The sequence below is a fragment of the Colossoma macropomum genome, unplaced genomic scaffold (assembly GCF_904425465.1).
Source record: "Colossoma macropomum unplaced genomic scaffold, Colossoma_macropomum, whole genome shotgun sequence".
NCBI lineage: Eukaryota > Metazoa > Chordata > Actinopteri > Characiformes > Serrasalmidae > Colossoma > Colossoma macropomum.
The window spans coordinates 15382159-15404923 of record NW_023494795.1 but is presented as its reverse complement, the minus strand read 5'-3'; the positions used below and the strand labels follow the sequence as shown (position 1 = coordinate 15404923).

Below are 22765 nucleotides of genomic sequence, written 5' to 3'. Positions count from 1 at the left end.
TAGTCACTGAGGTTTCTCCTTTAATTTCAATTAAATAAATTCATAAATTAATTCAGTTTCTCATTTAATAACAATTAAAGGGGAAACAGCAACTATGAAATCATATTACAGCAATAGTGTTTTATTACCTTATGATGTACACATACACCCACAATTTAAGATCAAGACTCCAGATGAACATACTTGATGTGAGTGAAGGTCAAAGATCATTAACATCTGTAGAAAAAACAGTAATGTTACAAAAACGTAAACACAACAGTGTCAGGAATTCATTGTAGTTTATCTATAATGTAAAATATTTATACATAACTGTTAATACAGCTTATTGCTTAGGTTAGCTTTCCCAACCTCAGGCTGAAGACCATTTAGGAAGGTTTCTACTCTTCAGTAATGTAGAACAGAACCAGCTGGTGAACTGAGAAGCAAAAACAGCTCAGCTGAGAGCAGTAGGCCGCACAAGCTCGCAGAACATCAGCCCAAGAACTGTTCGTCAGGAGCTTCATGGCTGAGCAGCTGCACAAAAGCGCATGATTACCATGCACAATGCCAAGTATCAGCTGGAGTGGTGTAAACCACACTGCCATTGGACTCTAGATCAGTTGAAATGCGTTCTCTAGAGCGATTAATCACGCTTCAGTTACAGTCTGACGGACAGGTCTGGGTGTGGAGGATCCCAGGAGAACAGTACACCCGAATGCAGAGCTTAGGAGGAGGGTTAATGGTCTGAAGCTGTTTTTCATGGTTTGGGCTGCTTTGTTCTAGTGAAAGGAAATCTTAATGCTACACCATACAGTAACATTCTAGAGAACTGTATGCTTCAAAGGCCCTTTCCTGTTTCATGACAGAGCCCCCTGTGGTCCATTTGTTTGGAAGAACTTCACTAGCCTGCACTAATAACCACTAGAAGCAAACCCCACAGCCATGTTCCAAAATCTAGTAGAAAGCCGTCCCAGAAGAGTGGATGTGGTAGCAGCAACGGGGGGCCAACTCCACATTAATGCCCATGGTTTAGGATGTTTGGACGTCCACATACTTTTGTAGTGCATTTGCCAAAAACAAATAAATATTGGCCTGAAACAGACGTGCTGCAGGATGTACACACAGGGCAAAGACAGCATGAGGTTTGAGCCCAAAAATTTTTGCAACAGTTTGTCCAGCACAGCTTAGTTCTACATTACATTACAACTATGTCCTCAAGAAAACCACTTGGTTCTAAAATATCTGGGCCAACAAATAAAATGAGAGAGAAGAAAAGATCCTTTGAGCTACATCTGGTTTGGAGCCTCTGAGCTCTTGGCAGTAACAAGGCCAGAGAGTGACAGATGTAAATTAGCTAGATTAGCTAACGTTGTTATTTACATATCCTTACAGAACACTTAATGCTTATGGAAGTATATCAGTATGAAAATTAAAATGAAAGTGTAATATGTAAAATGGCAGTTCATTTGTATGTTTGCATTTACATTTCCCACTCATAGGCAACATTGAGCTCAAAATGAAAATTCAAATTTAATACTGCAATTTTAATTTGCCATTTGGTATAGTATTATTGACATTTCATTTACAAAGAGATTTAGATGCTTTATGCGTAGCTTTTTAAATTAAAATGTATTTCTAGAATTGCATATTTATGCTTAATGTGATTATGCAATAATTGTAGCAAAATGATAATTAAAATGTCATTTACCCTACATGCATTTTCACTCTCAAATAATGCATTTAAATTGCTTATCAAAGAGAAGACCAAGCTAGAAATATGGCTAAATTCCGACGTAAAGACGTAAATGGGAAACCTCTTTGCAATTACATATTTTTCGCCTACTGCAGTCATTCTGTGTCAAAATGCCTTTGAAAAAGCATTTGACCAGATTGCATTTTCATTTTCATGGTCTTCTTCCCAAACTGTCACTCATGCCGTCAGGGCAGGGCCAACAGCATGATCAGCGGAAAAGGTTTTATCTTAAAATATGGAGGCCAAAGAGTTCATAGCTACTCATACATTAGCAGATGAGGTGAAGAAGAGAAATGTAGCCACTTGTGAGGCTTTATACAAAACCCCATGAGAAAGAGTTTCATTGAACAGTTAATCTGGTTTTTCAATGTAACTGATAAATACGAGGCTGAACTTGACTTCCTTCTCGGCCAGCTTCTATTTTTTAAATTTTCCAGTTAACCTTAAACAGTGCAGGAGTTACATTCTGGTGCCTCAATGCGCCCGAATGTTACTGCAGCTCCATTTAAGATGGAATGGAAAACTCAAAAAAAAGAAACTTCAGTTTCACTTCATAAACTGGGAACAGTGGCTAAAAGTGAGGCCAGACATAGAGATTCTAGTTGATGCCATGCAGGCATATCTTCTACAAAGTGAGCATCAGAGATGGATATATTGCTCTGCCATCAGCTCATCTGCTAATATGCTATGTGATTTGTACAGAAGTACATTTTAATTTAAATAAAAACTCATAAAGCACCTAAATCTCTGTGTAAATAAAATCAATCAATAATAAATAATAAAAATCAATAATGGTCCACCAAAAGGCCACCAAAGGCCATTGCCATTTTACAGATTACATTTTCATTTTAATTCTGATACTGATATGCTGCCATAGACTTTAGCCACCTAGTGTCCCAGAAGTGCTTTAGGTCAGCAGTAATTCTTCTGTCACTTAACACAGAGCTGTTGGATTTCTATCAGTGTTGAGATCAGGGGTGGCGAACTCAAGTCCTGGAGGACTGGAGTCCAGCACAGTTTGGTGATTTTCCTACTTAAACACACTTGATTCAACTCATCATTTGAAGGGTTTATTTTACATGGTAAGAGCAGCAAAATCACCGCCCTTGGTCTAGATCATGTTTTTAGCTAGCCAACAATCCAAAAAACACCCTAAAATTACTATATTAAAAAATTAGAAAAACATGTAAAAAATAATTGTTGAACTGATGTTATAAAACCACATGTTTGGAAAAACTGTGGTCCAGTGGCCTGGCTCATTAGGCAGGATTTCTTGCTTAGTCAGTTAACTTTAAACTTTAATGTAACCCTGGATTTCTTTTACTTTTTATGGGATACATCGCCATGGCAACCTATGCTAAACACCTAACCTACTGTGGGGCAGGTTAAGTTCATGATTACTCACCATAAACAGCTTTTAGGCCAATAAGGGCGAACTTCTGAGGGAGGTGTAGCCCCCCCCATCCCCCTGCCTCCACACTCAGATCTTTTTTAGATCACTTTGTTTTCTTTGTGACTTGCTGGAAGTCATCAACGACATCATTTTTTATACTACACATGCAATTAACATAATAAAAAAAGAATGCCACAGCAACCACTTAAAGAAAATTCCACAGATTTTTCAAATTTCTGCACAGTCAAATGGTTAAGATGTAAACAAAGTCATTCAGAGTGGTTTGGTATGAAATGTGCTGTTCTTGCAAAACCTATCAGGCTTTTAATGCCTCTAAAACAAGGGTTCCCAAACTCAGTCCTGGGGATCAAATGCTCTGTACATTTTTGTTTTCTGGTCTCTACCACATCTGGCCTAGCACATCAGGAGCTTGTTAACTAGTTTATGAGCTTAATCAGATGTATTTGAAGGAGGAAGGCACCACAATGTGCACAGTGTGGTTCCCCAGGACTGGGACTGGATCCCCTGCATTAAAAGCTTCATCACAAAGTTCTAACACAAAATGGTTACAAATATGTCACCTGCTGCGTGAGATATTGGTCAACAGAGTTTTGAGATGAGGTTCTGACTTTTTTAATCCATTTGTGGTGAAGCGGTACAAGCAGGAAGGAAAAATAGCAAAAATAGCAAAAAACTTTTTTCAGATGGAATTCAGTGGAATTTTCCTTTACCAACCCCTTTATGATGTTTGGGTCAAACAGCCAATCAAGTGAAAATGATAATTTTTCAGTGGAGGAACAAGAAGTTCAAGAAGAGAAATATAAAGCTGTTATTACGACAGCAAAAACACCACAGTTAATACATTGACAACAGTGACAACATTGCTTTTTGCTGTTATGAAGCCTTTACTTCCTACAAATTTGATTTTTTGCTCCTGAAAAGTAGCTACTGGACTCTCCATGGCTGTGGTCAAATAGCACACTGTGTACTGTATACTGTATACTGCATGAGTAGATACAATACAATGCATGCTACTCTTTGTATCAGTGTTTGGTATTGTATCTAGTACAGGGGTGTCCAATCTTATCCACAAAGTGCTGGTGTGGGTGCAGGTTTTCGTTCCAAACAAGAACATACCTGATTTCACTTGTTTAATCAGTCGGTCTGTCTTTAAACAACTGATCATGTGAGCTCCTGCTTTGTTGCAATGAAAACCTGCAGCCACACCAGCCCTTTGCAGATAAGATTGGACACCCCTGATCTAGCATCTCACAGTGCTACAGGGCAAAGGCTTGACTAGATTCTACTAACATCAGGAGCTGAGCCAATCAGATCACAGCAATGACCCGCTTCCTTTTCTTTGTTCTCCAATCAGCAACTGCTACAAGCTGCTTTTCCATGTTGCATTATAGGTTGTAGTATGAAGAGAGGTATGGCTCCACATCAGAATGTTTGCTTGTACTTGGGAACAAGTCACTAGGTTGCAAGTAACAAGCAAGTCTCAAGTCTTGACACTTGAGTCCCGAATCAAGTCTCAAGTCAAAACAGCCGAGTCTTGATTCAAGTCAGCACAGGCAAGCCTCAAGTCCTAAATCCTAGTCTTCGAGTCCTAAACGAGTCAGTCTGCATTCTTCAGCTAATTTAAAGCTATTTCAATAGTGAACACCAAAAATAATGGTAACAGTAGTACAGCCTTTTAATGACAGTATGTTAGCATATGGTTGTATATTATTTTTTTTATCATTTTTTCGACCTTCCAAATAAATACAAAAGCATTAAAACGAGCTCAGCAAACTAAAAACAACTGCTAGTTTGAATAGAATTCAGACCACAACAGAAACTGAAACGACTGAGCTGAACAAAGTTTACAGAAAAGACAGCAAAATGATGGTGAGTGTATAAAGCTGACTTTTTGTTCGCCATCTTCTTATTCCAATTTTCCGTTCCTCCTCAAATGGTGCAGCAGTTATGTTCTGACACCTATGACCACTGATGAAAGACTAGAGGATGACCAGACGGACTACAGTCTGTTATTGTAAAACTACAAAGTGCACCTATGGCAAGTGGAGCTGACAAAATGGTAAATAAATGTAGATACAAGGTAGGTGTACTTGATAAAGTGGTCAGTGAGCCTAGGTGGTAGGTTTAGTCTGGCACCTCTGCTAAGACCTTTCTGCCATGGGAGACCCTGAAAGGCTAAAAACTGAGTTAGCTGTTCATGTCTGCAGCCACTCAGGACTCCTTGCACATCCACCGCTGGCTTTGATGCATCACAACAGGGGTGTCTGGTGTGAAAGGTGCTGGTGTGGCTGCAGGTTTTCATTCTAGACAAGCAGGCCACCTGACTCTATCCATCAAACAACTGATAAGATGTGCTTCTGTTTTTTTTTAATGAAAACCCATAGTCAAACTGACCCTTGTGAAACATTGGGCACCCCTTCATTACAGTGAACTGGCTGCTTGAAGTCAGACAGTATCACATGACATCGTTAGATTATCAACATTACTGATGTCATCAATTTATTGACAAATTGATAAGTGGTTCCAGTCGACTATCTTCTGTGTAACGTCTAATTACAAACACAGTATTTTCAGCTGTTTATGTAAGTCAAGAACTCAACATTTTATTGGCATGTGGGTTTCACACTACATATGTGTTGGAGGGTCATTTAGGACGACTTCCCACCAGAGAAGAGAGAGCTCAGGTTCACCATCTCGGCCATTAAACATATCCAGAAATAAAATTATTGGACATTTTGAAAGAGTGTAAAAGACATTAGTGTTTCCCAACCTGGTTCTCAGAGGGTCCACAGTCACATTTTGCTTCAACCCAACTCACAACAAATAGGGGTGAAGGTAAAATATGGACTATCTGAGGGGCCCTCAGGACCGGGATGGGAACCTCTGCATTAGCAGGACAATTTATTTAAGACCATAAATACATTTTGGTAAAATTATGTGTTACTAGACTCAGTCAAAAGATTCAGTGAAGAGAACCGCATGGTGAATGAAATAGTTTGATGTAAAATGGTTAATTGTAGAGAAACTTACATACCGCTGTTGTCGGAACAAAACATATCTCCAAAATGCTAATTTTACTGGAGAGGGGAAAAAACATACTTTACTTTCAGTGTAAGTCAATGGAACCAGACGTATTTCCAAGTAAATTTAGGCCACTTCTTTTGGTCCATCTATCATGAAATTTACACACAATGTAAAGAGCAACAGGCGTTTTCAAATTATGTGAAAAACTGAAAACGACTGAAATGTAAATAGACATTTTAGTCGTTTTCAGATAGATGTGGCAGCGATATGTAACTGAATAAAATGTAAAAGGTCTTCAGGCAGGGATTCGCTCATCAGGGCTGAGAACCGGGTAATTAAAGCGAAGGTTGACCAATAGGAATGTCGCTTTCCTCTCCTCTCTCTGGGGGTACTATACGGCTTAAGTTGTCTGACAGACTGGGAAATACGTGTGAAATATCTCCCTCCTGTGGCTCAGGGAAACAACTACCTTCCCCCAAACAGGTAGGCATGTCCAACAGACACAATGTAGGAGAGATTCTCAGGGAAGATGCGTTGTAGCCCACTAACTCTGCCATGTTCTCTCTGTAGTCGTACGATTTCTCTCCATGTGCTCTTCCCCAGTCCGGAGTCAGCAGCGTTGTGGTGGTGGGACGTAAATGGGAAGGGATGGCTGTGAACGCCAGCCCGGAAGGCGGGTCCTGCGGATTCGAAACCAGATCGCAGCTTCAAGCTTGAACAACGAGGCGTGTGAACGGGGTCGCCCTCAAAAACAGGAATCCTGTTCTTGGACGAAACGACCGTGATTTTCCCGTTTGGGGGGCTTTTCCACTGGATGCAGCGCGATTTTAGCCCACAGGAAATGAGCACAGGGCTCGGAGACCCGGACTGCACCTCAGCTCGGTTTATCACTCTTTCCCTTCTGTGAACGGAGTCCATAAAAGCTTTTTTATTGTCGAGCACCGCCAACATTCATAATCTGGCCCACAAATTTGGCTTTTCTGTAGTCGCGGGAACAGATGAAGCTCTCCAGCAGGACTAAGGTAGGTAGGCTGTGATTAGACCGAGAACCACTGCTGAGGAGAACTGACTCGTGTTTATAATGTTGTAGGTTAAATGTGCTCTGTTCTGTAATCTACGGCTGCTGCGGCTGTGCGCTTTATATGATGTGTTACGGGAGAAATGATTAAGATGTTCAGCTCATCTTTCTTTGTGAATCGCACTGTTAGCGAGGCTCTATCAACAAGTGGCGAGTGCTTTTGCTTTTACAGGAGTTTAACTCCAGATCACTATCAGCATGTATAGATTAAGATATTAGATAAGCGCTTAAGAAGAACAAATGTGATTCAGTTAAGCCGAGAAATAGTCTACATTTGGCCTACTTTTGTATTTGGCTGACAACTTTATGGAAAAAGTACTGTAATACTTTACAGACTTTAGGATTTTGATAGTATTGAATAATACTTATATATATATACACACCTCTCTCTCTCTCTCTCTCTCTCTCTATATATATATATATATATATATATATATATGTATGTGTGTGTGTATATATATATATATATATGTGTATATATATATATATATATATGTACGTGTATGTATGTACGTGTATGTATGTATAATATCCGAGATATCAAGCATATATTGGTCCCCTGGCTGTTTGCCACTGCTGGTCCACCCTTGGACCACCTAGATTATTGTCCTGTATACAAGCTCTTTTAATCTCCCCATACAGATTTTAAACGCACATAGCCTTAATTTTAGCCTTTATTTAATGACTAGGCCTAATGTAAAATGATTTTATATAAATTGCTGTAGGTGTCTGTGCTACATTAAAATTAATTACTAAACTAATTTCTAAAGTAACCTAAAGAAAGTAAGGAAGGAAAAATAAGTAAATTGGACAATGAGTGGAAAAATATTACGCTGCTTAACCACCGGTGGGCCGCCCGGAAAACACTTGAGCAAAATGCCTGTGGACTGCTATCAGTGGGCCAACAGTGGTCCACTATCCTCTTGCTATGAGGGATATTTTAATCTATACAATGTTCCTGCAGTACTGTGTTACAATAATCTATTAACCTTATAATACTACAATACGCTACAGTAATGCAGTATAATATTACAGTAAACCAATTAGAGCAATTAGAGTTGACATCACTACTGATGGATACTGGTATCAGGCTGATGTATCAGAGGGAAGAAAAGAAGAAGTGTAATCAAATCCTGTAACAAGTCTAGCCTGAAATACCACGTTGTGTGATGTGATGTTGTTAGCTGTAAATCTTTCTGTGGGATAGTAGAGTGTTGGAAAAGTTACTACAGGTGTGCCTCCTTTTAGATGCGCATATTAAGTGATGTTCTTCAATTAAAACTCTTTAATGCTTAGTAGTTTTTTATGAAGAAATACCGCATCTATATCAGTATCAGGCAGTGCTCAAGGTGATACTGTGCCATCTCTAATAGTGATTGTCCTAATTTACAATAAGATTCTTACAAGAATTCCCTGAGCACTAGTAAAGTTCCTTTTCCTATACGTGTACTAAAAATGTCTGGAAGTGAAATATGACAGTTTATATCCAGTGTTGATTCCACGTCAGTACATGAAAAAGTGTTGTTGAGCTTACGTTGTTGATCTAACTGGCATTTTCTTGGTGGGCGTTTTTTTTTCCTCTGCCCTCTGTGCAGGTTGTTCTGCAGTCTTTCACTGTGATCTCTGGGGACATGAGCTGACACCAGGCTGGCCTGGCTTTTGTGCTGTGCTCTGTGCAACACAACCCCCTTGTACTCTCAGAGCCAATCTCCCCTCCCTCACCTCGAACACAGAGATAAATACACACACACTGTGTTGTTGGCAGAGTGGCGGGCGGTGAGGCTCCGTGTGATGGCTCAGCGGAGGGAGGCAGGATGTCGCAGCCCCACAGAGGGCTGGTGAGCGTGGGGGTGCTGCTGGTGGCGGTCGGGGTCATCCTCATCATGTTCTCTACCATATACACAGGCATCATTGGAATGCTCCTGGGTGGCCTGGGCTTCTGCATCCTCATCTACTGCTTCTGCCAAGTGATGAAGTCCAGCAGTCACATGACCATCCCAGGTCACTTCCTGCTCCACCCGCGCACCGGCACCCGCTACACCTACGAGCAGGCCATCGCTCTGCAGAGGTAAGAGGCACGTTGCAAAATAGGGCTGGGAAATTTTACGATATTAGGTTGACATGAAAATATCATGAATGTCATGTTTTTTGGTATTTTCACAGCATTGGTGACATATACTGAAAGTATTTGGAGGTTCGATTTTTGATCATCTCAAATAATTGCAATGTAATAATATGTGGTATGTATGTAATATGTAATAATTGTGACAAACTGGCTTATAATGAGTGGGGCTGAACTACTGTAGGCTAAATATGCAGATATAATTCACTGATTTTTGTGATATCACAGAATTGATCATTTCAAAATAGGATGTTTTGCAGCTTAGTTTCCTCAATGAACGATTTGAACTGGGGAGTCAATGGTAGATTTTTAAACTTTAATAATGTTTGCATACTACATAAACTCTTTTATTTATGAATGTGAGGAAAATATATAATATGGGCCATAATTTAAACAGCACTAATACACATCACTAAAACTACCAGCTGCTTAGAGGAGCCCATGGTTGTCGAATGTTAGCACAAAGTTTGAAGAGTCAGAGAATTATTATGCTCACTAGCTGACAATTCCTAATTTCTTGACCTGCTTAACGAATCCTAACAAGTCAATTAAGGCCTACCGAGTCTGCTACTAGAAGGGTGTCCAAACATTTGGCGCATCAATAAATATTTTTTTATGTTGGTCAAATATAAATTAACATATGCATTAACATTTGCAGAAATGTCATATTATTTTTTTTAAATGGTTAGCTGTAGAGGTTGTGTTTACTTCTTTCACTGTAAAAGTCGACAACATATGTAATTTGGCCAAAGGTGCCAGTTCTTCTGAATACAACTGGACTACAGAATGCCATTAAAATGAGAAACAGTCCTATCCCTTGAGTTTGCCACGAGGCTCAAAAACAGCAAATTAACTGAGATAATTGCATAACAGATGCTTGTGCCAGATTTGGGCTATCAGATTTTCCATTTGGAACTTTGTTTCATAGCATTTGTGTTTAGTCACTGACCTCTCAGTTAAAAAAGCCTAAGAAAAATAGTCATAAATGCTCTGATTACAGTGTAGAAGTAGGTCACAGGGAAAACAAAGAGAGGCGAAACTGCAGAGTTTCCCCCAGACACGATGATGACAGACATGATGGGTCTGTGCCCCAGCTTTGGCCTGTGTGTAGCTCTGTTCTTCGATCCAGTTTAAGCTCAGTTTAGTGCAAAACTAGAGGGGAAACGAACTCTGAGAAACCCTCAGCACTTCCTTATGCTGATTTGTGAAGGCTTGGTGTTGGAGTTGAGCATAAGGGTAATATTCATTGGAAAGTTTACTGGCAAAAGTTAAAACAGTGGAGGTGGAGTTATTTGCCATACTTGCTTTTAACTGCAATGAGTTGGGCATAATTGTAGTAAGCATTAGCTACTGTAGGACATGAGGAAAGATCAGTGGAGCTGGAGTTGGTAGTACTGTAGCTTTACTGTTGCATTATTCTATTGTGAATATTTGACATGATGTTAGTCCCCCTCTAGTAATGTGGTGAGCTCAGTAGGCCTTTCTAGTTTCAGTTTACTACCGAATGCCTTTTAGTAGAATACTACAAAATTCATTTGTGAAAAAAGGGGGATTTTAAAACAAACTGTTCTTCACAGTCCCTGAGAAACCTGAATAGTTAGTGGCTCCATCTCTCTTGATTCGTTCCATGTCTGACGGAGAGAAAAAGAGGGCCAGTCGCCAGTCAGATTCTTCAGAGCTGCTGGTATGTCATCAAAGCGGCCTCGTGCTGGACCCTACTCAAGAGACAATGATAGGGTTGTGTCTGAGGGCTGGGCTGGAGAAGACAAGAGACGGGGAGTCATGGCAGAAAGCGGGATTTGTCGCTAGAGCTGTTCTAGCTAGTACTGATGGCATGATTAGGAAAACAAACGCTAACAGAAACCAGAGTCAGCCATATGTACATATCCAAATGAGACAGAGCACTAGAGAGATTTTGTGTGGCTTGTAAAATGCTGCCATCATCACAAGAGTGCTAGGGGGTCTCTTTACCCCCCCTCTCTGTCTCTGTCTGGAATAAAGGCTGTTTGTATGAGAGCAGTAAACACTCCAGCTGGCTGTATAAACTCAAAGCTACTCTAATGTACTAGGATCTATGAGTGAAAGGTCTTTCTGCATGCATTCCAACTCTGACAGAACAGTGAGCACAACCTGCTCTGTGTCCACTTGAGTTAAAGACAGCACTATGTCATGTCTTTCTTAAGAGGAAGGCCAGAGAGGACAGTGCAGATAAATTTATGAAAGGATAATGTGCGTTTTCATCTTCTGCTAAAGCTTAACACGGTATGTGAAATATGATTGTCAGAGATCTCTATAAAGATAGATGGGCTGTACAAAATAACCAAAACACCACAAGAAATACTTACACTCGTTGGCCATTACACTTACTATACAGATGCACTTTGTAGGTTTACTGTTACTGACCATAGCCCATCTGTTGTTGCGTGTTTATCAGCCATCCTCTGCTAGGGTTGGACGATTTGGAGAAAACATCTAATTGGGATTTTTCTGACCAATATTGTGACTGTCATTTCAATTGTGATTATTTTTCATAATTGAATGTCTAAGCGTGTTATTTTGATCAAGAAGACGAGAATATCCACTTTTTTTGACTTGAGGCTTGAATGCTGACAACTTGTCCAGTTGTGTTGTTATGTATTTGTGTAACAGGTGTTTGGCTGCTTTTGATTGGTCAAGGTTATCTACAAAGTGGTTCACAAGCTCCATGTTGTTATGCTAAATTAAAAAACATAAGACCACGTCAATGACGATATAGGCTGTAATTGAAATTGCCAGATATTTTTTGGGCGACAGTGACACCAACAGGATAGTGTGCTTGGCTCTGATACGAACATTTCAAGTACATTCATACATATGCTGTTTAAGAGGGTTTCACACACATCACATAAGTTTCAGCAATCAGAAGCAGCCAGACACCTGTGTGCTGTATACATGACAACACAACCACAATTTACTGTCAGTCTGGCTCACTATGTGCAACCAAAAACATCCAGCCAACAGTGATCCTGTGGTCAGAATGTGAGTATTGATGAATGGCACTCATGTAGCTTTTGGTGCTTCACATCAGTGACACTGTAGGTTCTTGTTTTTACTGAATTGAAAAGTAACAGTAAAAAAAAAAATATATTAAGCTTTATTTGTATAGCACCTACCTCGACCCAGAAGGATTAAGCGGTTTAGATGATGTATGCATGTATGTATGTATGTATAGCACATATCATACATAAATGCATAAGCGCTTCACAGAGGGTTAGGAGACAAAACAGATAGCATACATTTAAATATCACAACATAAATGCAAAAATATAAATAGAAAAACAGTACAAAAGAACAATTAAACAAAAAAACAATATGAAAAGTATGTATAGTAGTAATATAAACTAATAATAACAATAATAATAATGTTAAATAAGTAAATGAAAAAATTGAAAAAAGTAAAAAACAATGGAATCATGAAAAACAGTTGGTAAATGTTTTCAGCTGCTTCTTGAAGTCATGTACTGATGGTGCCTGTCTAATCTCTCTTGGTAAATTGTTCCATGTTTTTGGTGCATAAAAACAAAAGGCTGCCTCACCACTTCTTTTTTTGTTAACTTTTGGTACTTTAAGCAGGCCTGCATTATTTGACCTTAAAGAATGATTTGGAACATACAGAGACAAGCAGTCCATTTTGTGTGATGGTGCCAGTAGCAATACTTTAAAACCTATCCTAAAAGAGACTGGAAGCCAGTGTAATGAAGTCACAATTAGTGTGATATGTTGTCTCTTGCATGTTGCTGTAAGCATTTGCAGCATTCTGGATTAGCTGTAACTTTAACAATCGCCTTTTTTCGCAAACCAGTAAACAACGAGTTACGGTAAAGTCATGGAAAAACAAAAATGTGTAAATTTCTCAGCATAATGCAGTCTAATATATAGTCTACCATGAGCAGTGTTAAGTGAAAAAAGGCTGTGTGCTTTAAAATAAAAAAATAAATCAGTACAGCCAGATTCTTCACTGCTGGATTTACCTGTGTGGACAGACTTCCTAATTTTCTCATGATTGTATCTCATTTAACATTGATCCCAATAAGAAGAATTTCTGTTTTTTCCTCATTATGTTTAAGGAAATTTCTGTTCTTCTACTTAATGATATCAGCTTTTCAGTCTGTCAGAGTGTTTGAAACAGTAGTGCTGTTTGGCTCAACAGATATGTAAAGCTGGGCATCGTCTGCTTAGCTATGAAAATTGATGCCGTATTTGTTCCTAATATGACCAAGTAGCAACATACACAGACTGGCCGCTTTATTAAGTACAGTTTCTTGCATCTACACTCCATTTTACCAGATCCACTTACACTGTAGATGCATTTTTATTTATATAATTAGAATGAAATTTGGCAGATGAACCAAAAAAAGCTGCTTGTGTGAGAAGACCAGACCTCAACATCACTAAATGTGTTTGGGATTACTTGGATTGTGAGAAACAGAAAATGCAACCAACTTCTAAGACTGATCTTTGGAGGTGTGGAAAAATATCCCTGCAGATTTCTTTGAAAAATGGCAAGTCTCTCGAAAGGAGTGGAAGCTGTAATAAAAGCAAGGAGTGGACACCCTAAATACAGAAAATATATATTATATTGCTGCTGTGTAATTTTCTGTTTTTTTATTTTTTTCTCTGGTACTAAAAATAAATAATTGGTTTTTAATGATCAGGTGGAAATGAAATAAATGAATGGTGTTCTCTATTCTCTACTTTTTGCACAGTGCTGTATTTAAAAAGCATTCCAAGAAAGTTCTTCTTGTGAAACGTCATTGTTTTGAAAAATAAAACTCTTGTGACAGTATTGCTATTTGTTTTAGGACTGAGCATCTTCTGTAAACCTTTTTTTTTCTGCAGGAGGCTGGACAGAATCCGCAGAGCTTCAGCAGAAGAGCGGCGTTCAGTTCAGCGCTCAGCTACGACACACACCAGTCTCCACAGCCTGCCCGGTACCCCCACCGCCGTGGGACATGGAGCCCCCACCATCCTATGAGACAGTCATGAAGACCACCACATCCCTCAACCAGCTATGATCACTGCTGTGCCCTCATGGCCATGTGAGGGTGATGCTAACCAGGATTAAGAGCTAGGTGCTAATGCTAGCTAAATGGTTAGCCAGATAGCCAAAAGTGGCCTGTAAGTATTCAGCATTTGTATTGTTTTCAAACCACTCAGGCTGAATGAGTACCATAAGTGACCACTGACTTTGGCCATGTAATGTATTCCTCTTCAGTAACATATTATTTGCTTACTGCTAGTCACATGGCTTTTAATGGCATCAAAACACCAAGTAAAGTGCAAATTTAATCCAGCCACTGCAGGAAACTGTGGTTTTTGGTTTCCTTTCTTGTAAGGACGTGTTCAAGACCACAAAGGAGTCATTAGTTCTTAGAGCTGCACAGCTGTGGTTTTTATATACTGGCTGAGTGTAACTCTTTTTTAGAGTCAGTACAAAATCTCATTAATCAGGACGCAGAAAGAGAGTTTTATGACAAAATATGAGAAAAACATGGCTGGTATTCATGTTAAGCATACAATTTCCAAGACTTTTTCCAAGCACACAATTTACAGGCGTTTTTGCTCTTTGATGTCTTAAAATCACAGTTGATAAACTTGCAGTAGAATTACTAGGTCAACAAATATATATATGTATATATATATATATATATATATTTAAAGAAATTAGTACAAATGGTTTGAAGACATAGTTCACTCAGTAGGGAATGGTTAAGTAAAGGCTTCATACACCAAGCTTGGGGGAACCCTTCGTAAGGGCAGAGCCATGGATGAATTCCCATTAAAGGGGAATTCCACCTATATTTCAAAATTTTGCATAATTCTGCAGTTGCAAAGCACACTAGTACCCAAAGAAAGTTTATTTGTTGAAAATTTACCATAATCATCATTACATTACACACTGGTCATTTTGAATAGCAAATTAAATGGCCATATTTGCATTGTAGAAATTGTAATCACTGGTTCCTGTGACCACTGTAAAGAAATCGAAGTTGACAAGTTTCTCTACAGTGCACTGTTTCACATCAAACCACTCTGAATAACTTTGTTTATATCTCAACAATTGAATTATGCAGAATAGTTTTTAAATCTCTGGAATTCCCCTTTAATAAATACAACTAATAAAGATCATGTGTTGGCTAATGTAGGTCAGGAGTTTGACATTGACAATGAGTTTGAATGCCTAAAAAAATCTCCTTTTTTATAGTTCATAGTTTTATAATACTCATTTTGACAGTAAAAAGAGGAAGATCTGGTTTGGTTATTTATATGTGTTTGCACTTGGTTTTGACAATCATTGTGCGTGAGGTGGAGTTTGGAAAAACTGGCTCTAATCGAATGCTAACAGGAGACTTGGGAAATGTGCACTTCTGCACCGTAATATGAAACCCAACATGAAAACTGTCAAAACATGAGCCAGGAAGTAAAACAGTATCTAGATAATGTCCCTGTATAGTCTAGCAATGATTATATTAATAATGAATGATAGATAAGTCCAAAAGCAGGTTAGTTGGTTTTGTCTCTCTAGCCATTACATTGTGAACTTATAAAGATTGTCTTAACTGTTAGAGACAGTTGACAATGATAATAATGATGCCACTACAATGCATATATGAAAATACCACTACTTGACCAGGGAAGGGCCTTTTGAGAATCCGCTAGATGGCCACTAATTGACGGGCCAGATGATAATTGAAAATGTCAGTGCTTGTATGTTTGATATAGCAGGTAATCACTTGCTTTGCTAGCTGAAAGCGTCTGCTGTTATACCTGGACAGTGCCTATTTTTGAAAACATGAATTTAAACACTGAGTAGTGCCTTGGACCATTAATCAGTTTAATGACTTCTACACGTCTGTGTTGTGGACTGGCATATATCAGTTTTACTTTTTACTTTTGTTTTATTTTTTTTGTGACGTGTAAGACAGAAAAGGGGGTGGGGGTAATGCACTTACTTTAAACACTTATTTTCCATGCTTTGTATTTTTCTATGGGAATCCGTGCATCAGGAATTTTGAGGGAAGCACTTGTTTCATACTACGTGAGCTTCACTTGTTAATGTATATCACTGTTTGTGTTTCCTGTTCTTCAGCGGTTTACTGTTTGTTTAAGCCACCTTCAAATAAAGGATTATTTGAATAAATCAAGAGCCAATTTTCATCACTTCAGCACTGGAAAGTCATTGATATGAGTCACGATGCAAAGCAGTAATATAGTAATCAGTGTTGTTTGACTGATTGAAGCGAGTGGTCTGCTGATATGACTGCATGTAGGTCGCCAGCAGATTGCAGTCCTACTGGGTATAACTGATAAATAGGCCGCACATGATTTAGAACCAAATTGTCGGTGAATTATTAGCTGCTGTGTTTGAATCATATTGACCCCAGTATCATGTATTAGCAAGGAATGTGTTTACTAAATGGTGAGTGGGCAGCACTCGCTTATTAACTATTGCCATACAAAAACAATACACCTCATTGTATGATTTATGCAAGATCTGGACATGCTGAACATTAAAATCCAGATTTCATCAGCTGGTGTAGATGCAGTTGGTATTAATGTACATAATTTAACTGATTAAACTTTGCTGCATCATGTTGACAGCTTGTCCAGATGACATCTGGAATACACAGTGCAGACTTGCTTAGTTTTTCTCCATTAGTTTTTATGAGCTCAGCCCTGGACACAAAACACTGTGTTGTGTTGGAGAGGTTTAGCAAAATTGCTTAGGCATAGCACAGATGCAGCCTGAGGGAAGGTCACCTGGTCAAGGCCCATTAATGTGGCAATGATCCAGGAAGTTCAGTCACATCTGACCCTCCTACATGGTCTCACCTTCACCTCCTTAGGGACAAAGTCATTGAACCACTCCTTAGGGCTCTTTCAAACATACAAACTACTAGTTTAATCACAGCAGACCTCCACACTCACCCATATGGCGGAGAACAAGCCTTACCGCTACGGGCTCATCGTCCTGGGGCTGGTGCTGGTGGCACTTGGTGTCTTCTTGATGGCCGTGGAGGAGCCACAGGTGTTTGCCACTTTCTGCACCATGGGAGCGCTGATGGTGGGCGTAGGGACAGTGTGGAGTATGTGCCAGTGCTATCCAAGGGTGAGTAGAAAGATATACATAAACTTTAATTGGCTCAGTTGTGCAGAGAATGATCAGCTTCACATTTTATATTACAGAAGACATATAAAAGAGGGGACAGTTTTGCAAACAAGAATTCAGCTTAGCCTTAGGCTAAACTATAATGATGCAATTAAAAAGTTTTAGTCTAGAGGCTTAATCTGAGTCTGGGAGACTGGCATGGTATGTTCAGTACGTTGCAAAAGTCAGGGAGCACCACTGATTAATTAAATCAATCTTTAGTGTGACCAACTTTGTCTTCATTACAGCCTATTCTTTTCGGGAGACTCGGGAAACGAAAGTCCAAAAGACCAAAGTTCAGTCTTAGAAGTTGGTCCTGTTTTTTCCACTTATTTTCTTTTGGCTTTTCCCTTCTTTATATAAATTGATTATTTCACATCTATTCTTCTCAGAAATGTCTCCTAAAAAGTGTACTTAATAGCTGTTTTGACACTGAAATAAAAAATGGTGGTCCCTGACTTTTGCACACCATTGTAAAAGGTGAGTTTAATGAATTCTGCAGTATTGCATTTTGTGTTATATGTCAAACACACACGTACACACACACACACACACGTACACACACACACACACGCACACACACACTGGGGGGCTGGGTCCTGGAGACTAGCGGTCATTGGGTCGAAGGCAGGAAGTACCCTGGACAGGCTGCCATGCCACCACAGGACAGACACACAGACTCACACCTAGGGGCAAATTAGCATCTTCAGTTTGCCTGACTGCATGTTTCTGGACTGTGGGAGGAAACCGGAGCACCTGCAGACACAGGAAGAACATACAAACTCCACACAGAGAGTATTCTGGTTGCCCAGCCAGGTGAATTGAACCCAGAACCCTTTTTGCTGTGTTCCTGGGAGAGTTTCATTGTCTGTTCATGCTGGCAGACTGCAGAGTGAAATGCTCAGATCAGATTATTCTTATTTAGCTTGTAGAGGCTACTTACATAGTTATTTGCTTAATGTAGTTCATCAGTGCTAATATGGCCCAAATCTGAATTATAGTAAAATGCCTGTTAGATCTGCCTGCCTGTCTGAGTGCAGCCTGTTTTAGTTATCCTAAAATGTGGTGGTGACCAGGTCACCCAATACATAGCAGTAAAGCATTAAATTCAGACTTGGGTTTCACATCACTGCTCAGCATTTCATGAGGCCTGTCGCTGTGTCCTGCAGGTCACACTTATACTGCCACACCAGGAAGTGCTGGAGAGTGCTGACAAACAGGAGCTGTGTGCTGGAGCTGAGGTCCTCCAGGTCAGGTAGGACACCACAATAACTTGAGGCCAACATTGTATCTTGAACAGCTGTGCACAGCTTTCTGCAGATGTTAAGGTATGGTCGTGTAGTCCCACCTGCCCCCGACTTATAGTCCACTTATAAAATATGTGCTTTTGTGCACAAAAAGCAGTCATGAATAATTTTCACATGACCATTTTCAGACTCTCTTTATCCCTTATAATATTTTCGTTACTGTGCCTTGAAGACTGTTCTGTTTGGTCGTCCTCTACAGTGCCTCGGTTAAAGAGCAATCTGCTTCAGTGTGAATGGGTAACCACATGTAAATGTATTCATGGTTGTGACATCACAACTACAATGAATTCAAAACAGACTGTTTTTGCAGCAAAGTTTCCATCTCGTCACTGTCCAATTTCTAAAACAGCAACTTTACAGGAGAGGGCAATAATGTTCTTTACTTTTAAAATAAATTACACTCACACACACATTTTCTAAACCACTTATCCTTCTGGGGTGCAAGGGGGTGCTGGAGCCTATCCCATCGGTCATTGGGCGGAAGGCAGGATACACCCTGGACAGGTCACCAGTCAATTGCAGGGCTAATATAAATTAATGTAAAAAGGACTATTTGAAAAAGTGAAGAAATTTAGTTATTCCGTGATTTGGGATATGGTATTTATTGTTGGTTTTATCTAAAAAAATATGATAAGATACTAAAATAATGTGTACGTTATGTCGTTAAGAGAATGAGAAACTAGTGTGAGTCCATATAGGATTCAGGGTTTAAGTGGTTTGTACATTTTATATATATATATGAAGTCTATGGCTATGGCAGGGTGACGGCCTACAGTTCTCAAATCTTTACCTATTATTTACTTCATTGTAGACATAGGAATGGATATTTCCTTATAAACAACATCAAATTTTGAATGTGGAAAAAAACACAGAGTTTACCAACTAGACAACAAGGTCAAAAGGACGTATTAAAAACAACCCCCAATCATGTGTTCTGAGTAACTTAATCTCATTTATTGTGGCAGATAAGAAGGCTTTTTGTGTCTTCGTGTGATTATGGATAATCTATTAACACTCATCATCCACGAGTTCTCCAATCAGTCTTGCAATAATGAGGCCCCGTCACTGGCCAATTGAATCTTGCCAGACAGCAAATGCAGTTATAGGGTCTGTGACGAGATTATCTTCATGGTAATATTGATGGGATGAAGGCCCGAAGAACCGAGAGAGAGAGAAAGAACTAGACATAATCAGGTGCTTGTAGTGTGACTGCAGAACGTGGCTTAGTTTATTAATGGAATATAAACAAGTGGATTCAGATAGGTCTTCTAAAGGCCTTCTGTTCAGTGTGATCAACTGGATTTCAGTTTAATCATTACACAGAAACTACAGGTACAGCAATGGTAGATTGAAGTAAATTTGCAATAGCGAATACAATATTTCATCAATAGTACTGAGCGATTCAAATTGCTTGTTTGAAATGTTTTGTAAAGTGTGCAAATGACTGTAGGGTTTGCAGGGAAAAGTTTTACAAAGACTCCAAAAGTATGACTAATTTTTTTCTGATTTTGCTGATATAATTAGGATATGTAGTGCTAGTAACAGACTATATGACTGCATGGTCTCCATCAAATATATGTATATATACACACATAGAGAGAGAGAGTAACTTTACAGGAGAAAGCAAAAGTGATATTAGGTTCTAATGTGATTTGATGACACTGATAAAGATGTTTTTTTGGGGCATTTCATTTGGTCTGTTCATTACATAATCTGATTATAAAAATCAAGTACTTGTTATTAAAGTAGGCTATCTTTGAAAATAAGCTTATATTACAGTGATTTTTAAAGGATTTCTGAGTCATTCCACAAGATCAGTGCCAAATGGACATGCCACTTATTATTATTATTTTTTTAATGGTAAGAAATCACAGTATTTGTCCTCCATACATTCAATTACATCTTCCTCTTTCCTAAAAACAGGTTTTCCCGCCTCAGGAACCTTTGTTATGCTTTTGTGCAAAATAAATGGTAATGATAGCTACATCACACTGAACTTGTGATGGAGTGAAAAGTGAAGAGGTGGAATATTTCAAGCTAAACTGGCTGCCATGCTGCTTGTTATCAAACTCAGACTTTCCATTTTTACATTACATAACTGTCCTGTGAACATTGCAAAAAACAAAAATCATAAAAAATGTTTTTTTACTGTCTATTTTTTGTATGTTGTGCTTAACAGGCCCTGTTCAAGCATGAAGAAAACAACAATTATTAATGTTGAATAAAAGCAAAACTTACCAGGCTCTTCTAAAGACTTAAATGATGTCACTTCCTCTTCATCATATAATTTAACCTGATAGAACATCATATTTATAGTTCAATAAGTTGGTGTGACAGGGTGAAAAGCACAACTTAAGAACACAGATAAATGATTAAGAACACAGATAAATGATTAAGAACACAGATAAATGATTCTATTTTTTAATTGTTAAGTTAATGCTTTTATGACAAATGTACTGACGTACTGTTGTGGAAACAAATGTGCATTTGAGCATAGCAAAGGTTTGATGTTAATACAACCTTTATTTAGTCAATAATTGACAAAATTTCAACTGTTATTATGGATGTGTAAAAAATACCTCATCCACTTGCAATAAATAATACACTACGTTAATAACACTTTAATGACTCATACATTTAGGCTGGAAAGCACTCATTAACAGATTTGTCTGTAATACATCAGTCTATTCATTCTCACTGTTCTTTACTGAGAGGATCCGTAAACTGCACAATAGCTGTCTCACTATGACTGATAATAACAGCTACATGTAGTTTTTGGAGAAAAAGAAAGAAGAAGGGATATTAGAACTGTATCTTCAGATAGTTTGAACTTTATGAAACCAGTTATCCAGTTGAGAAAGCAAATAAAGTAATTAGATCAGAAAGAGGCCAAAAGTAATCAGATCAGATTATATTTTTTAAGTAATCTAAAAGACGTTACTGGTTACATTTTCTATCTTTTTTTATTATGACAGTCCGACAGAACCACTCAAGGCTCCTCTGGCCTGTTTCTATATGGAAGAGGAAGGAGAAGAGGATGAAGTATTCTCCCTCACCCAGATAGACAGCAAACCTCCTGAGCCCAAAGGTGTCCTCTACAGCTCTCCCAGCATGCACCAGGCCCGCTCTAGCACCCCTCTCCTAACCAGTGGGACTGCAAAGCCGAGCTCTGAGCCTGAGCTCTACTACGGCAAGGTGGATGATTCCTGCTACTTCACATCAGAGCTCGACAGTGAATAAGCCCCTTAAAACTGTAGTTTGACAAAAATATGATAAAAATATCATGTACGAACTGCAAATTCACAGCTACACATGTTAAATGTCTGAAGTTTATTTTGGAGCTGTGGTGCTAATGTAGCTAGTCCTGGAATATCCTACCAGTTAGCATTGTGCATAGTGCACACCTAAATCATCACACGCTTGGCTTAAATCAGGGGTCAGCAACACACTGCTCCAGAGCCACACGTGGCTCTTTTGCTGCCCTGTTGTGGCTCCACAGCAGAAAATAAAATAATCCTCCTTTACTGTAAAGCCCTGCTGATCGTTTTAACACACTGTTCTAACACAGTTTTAACAATACATGGTCTTAAACGCTGGAGTTGTACATATAACTGCTAATTCACCCTTTAACTCTGAAGATTGGCACGCAGACTGCCATAGCGACAAAGACAACAATCTTGCCTAGCTAGTAGCTAACGAAACAGCAAAGAGAAAGATTTAAGACAAACATTGATCATTTTTGACAAATGGACTTATTTTCATTTATAATCACTTCGGCTGGTTTACTGATACGTTTATTCTGCAACAAGAAACTGTCAAACACTAAAAAGTCGCAAGGCTGAAGTCAGTTTCTCATTCACTTCAGGTTCTTGTTTAAATTTTCACATTCCACCTTAAATT

At 38.9% G+C, this 22765-nt stretch overlaps 2 protein-coding genes across 2 annotated transcripts; both read left to right on the top strand.

Moving 5' to 3' along the window:
• The first annotated feature begins 6543 nt into the window (after positions 1-6543).
• Positions 6544-15013, top strand: si:dkeyp-51f12.3 (uncharacterized protein LOC107988041 homolog). The gene is given in 5 exon segments (XM_036582660.1): positions 6544-6653; positions 6741-7192; positions 8844-9316; positions 14249-14345; positions 14347-15013. Coding segments are annotated over 3 exon segments (429 nt in total). The 5' UTR covers positions 6544-6653; positions 6741-7192; positions 8844-9062; the 3' UTR covers positions 14425-15013.
• A 2255-nt stretch (positions 15014-17268) lies between these two features.
• Positions 17269-22511, top strand: bsnd (barttin CLCNK type accessory subunit beta). Its single transcript, XM_036582659.1, has 3 exons — positions 17269-17519; positions 18728-18813; positions 21841-22511. Exons 1-3 carry the CDS (start codon positions 17343-17345, stop codon positions 22103-22105), a joined length of 528 nt encoding a protein of 175 aa, XP_036438552.1. The 5' UTR covers positions 17269-17342; the 3' UTR covers positions 22106-22511.
• The last annotated feature ends 254 nt before the right edge of the window (positions 22512-22765 follow it).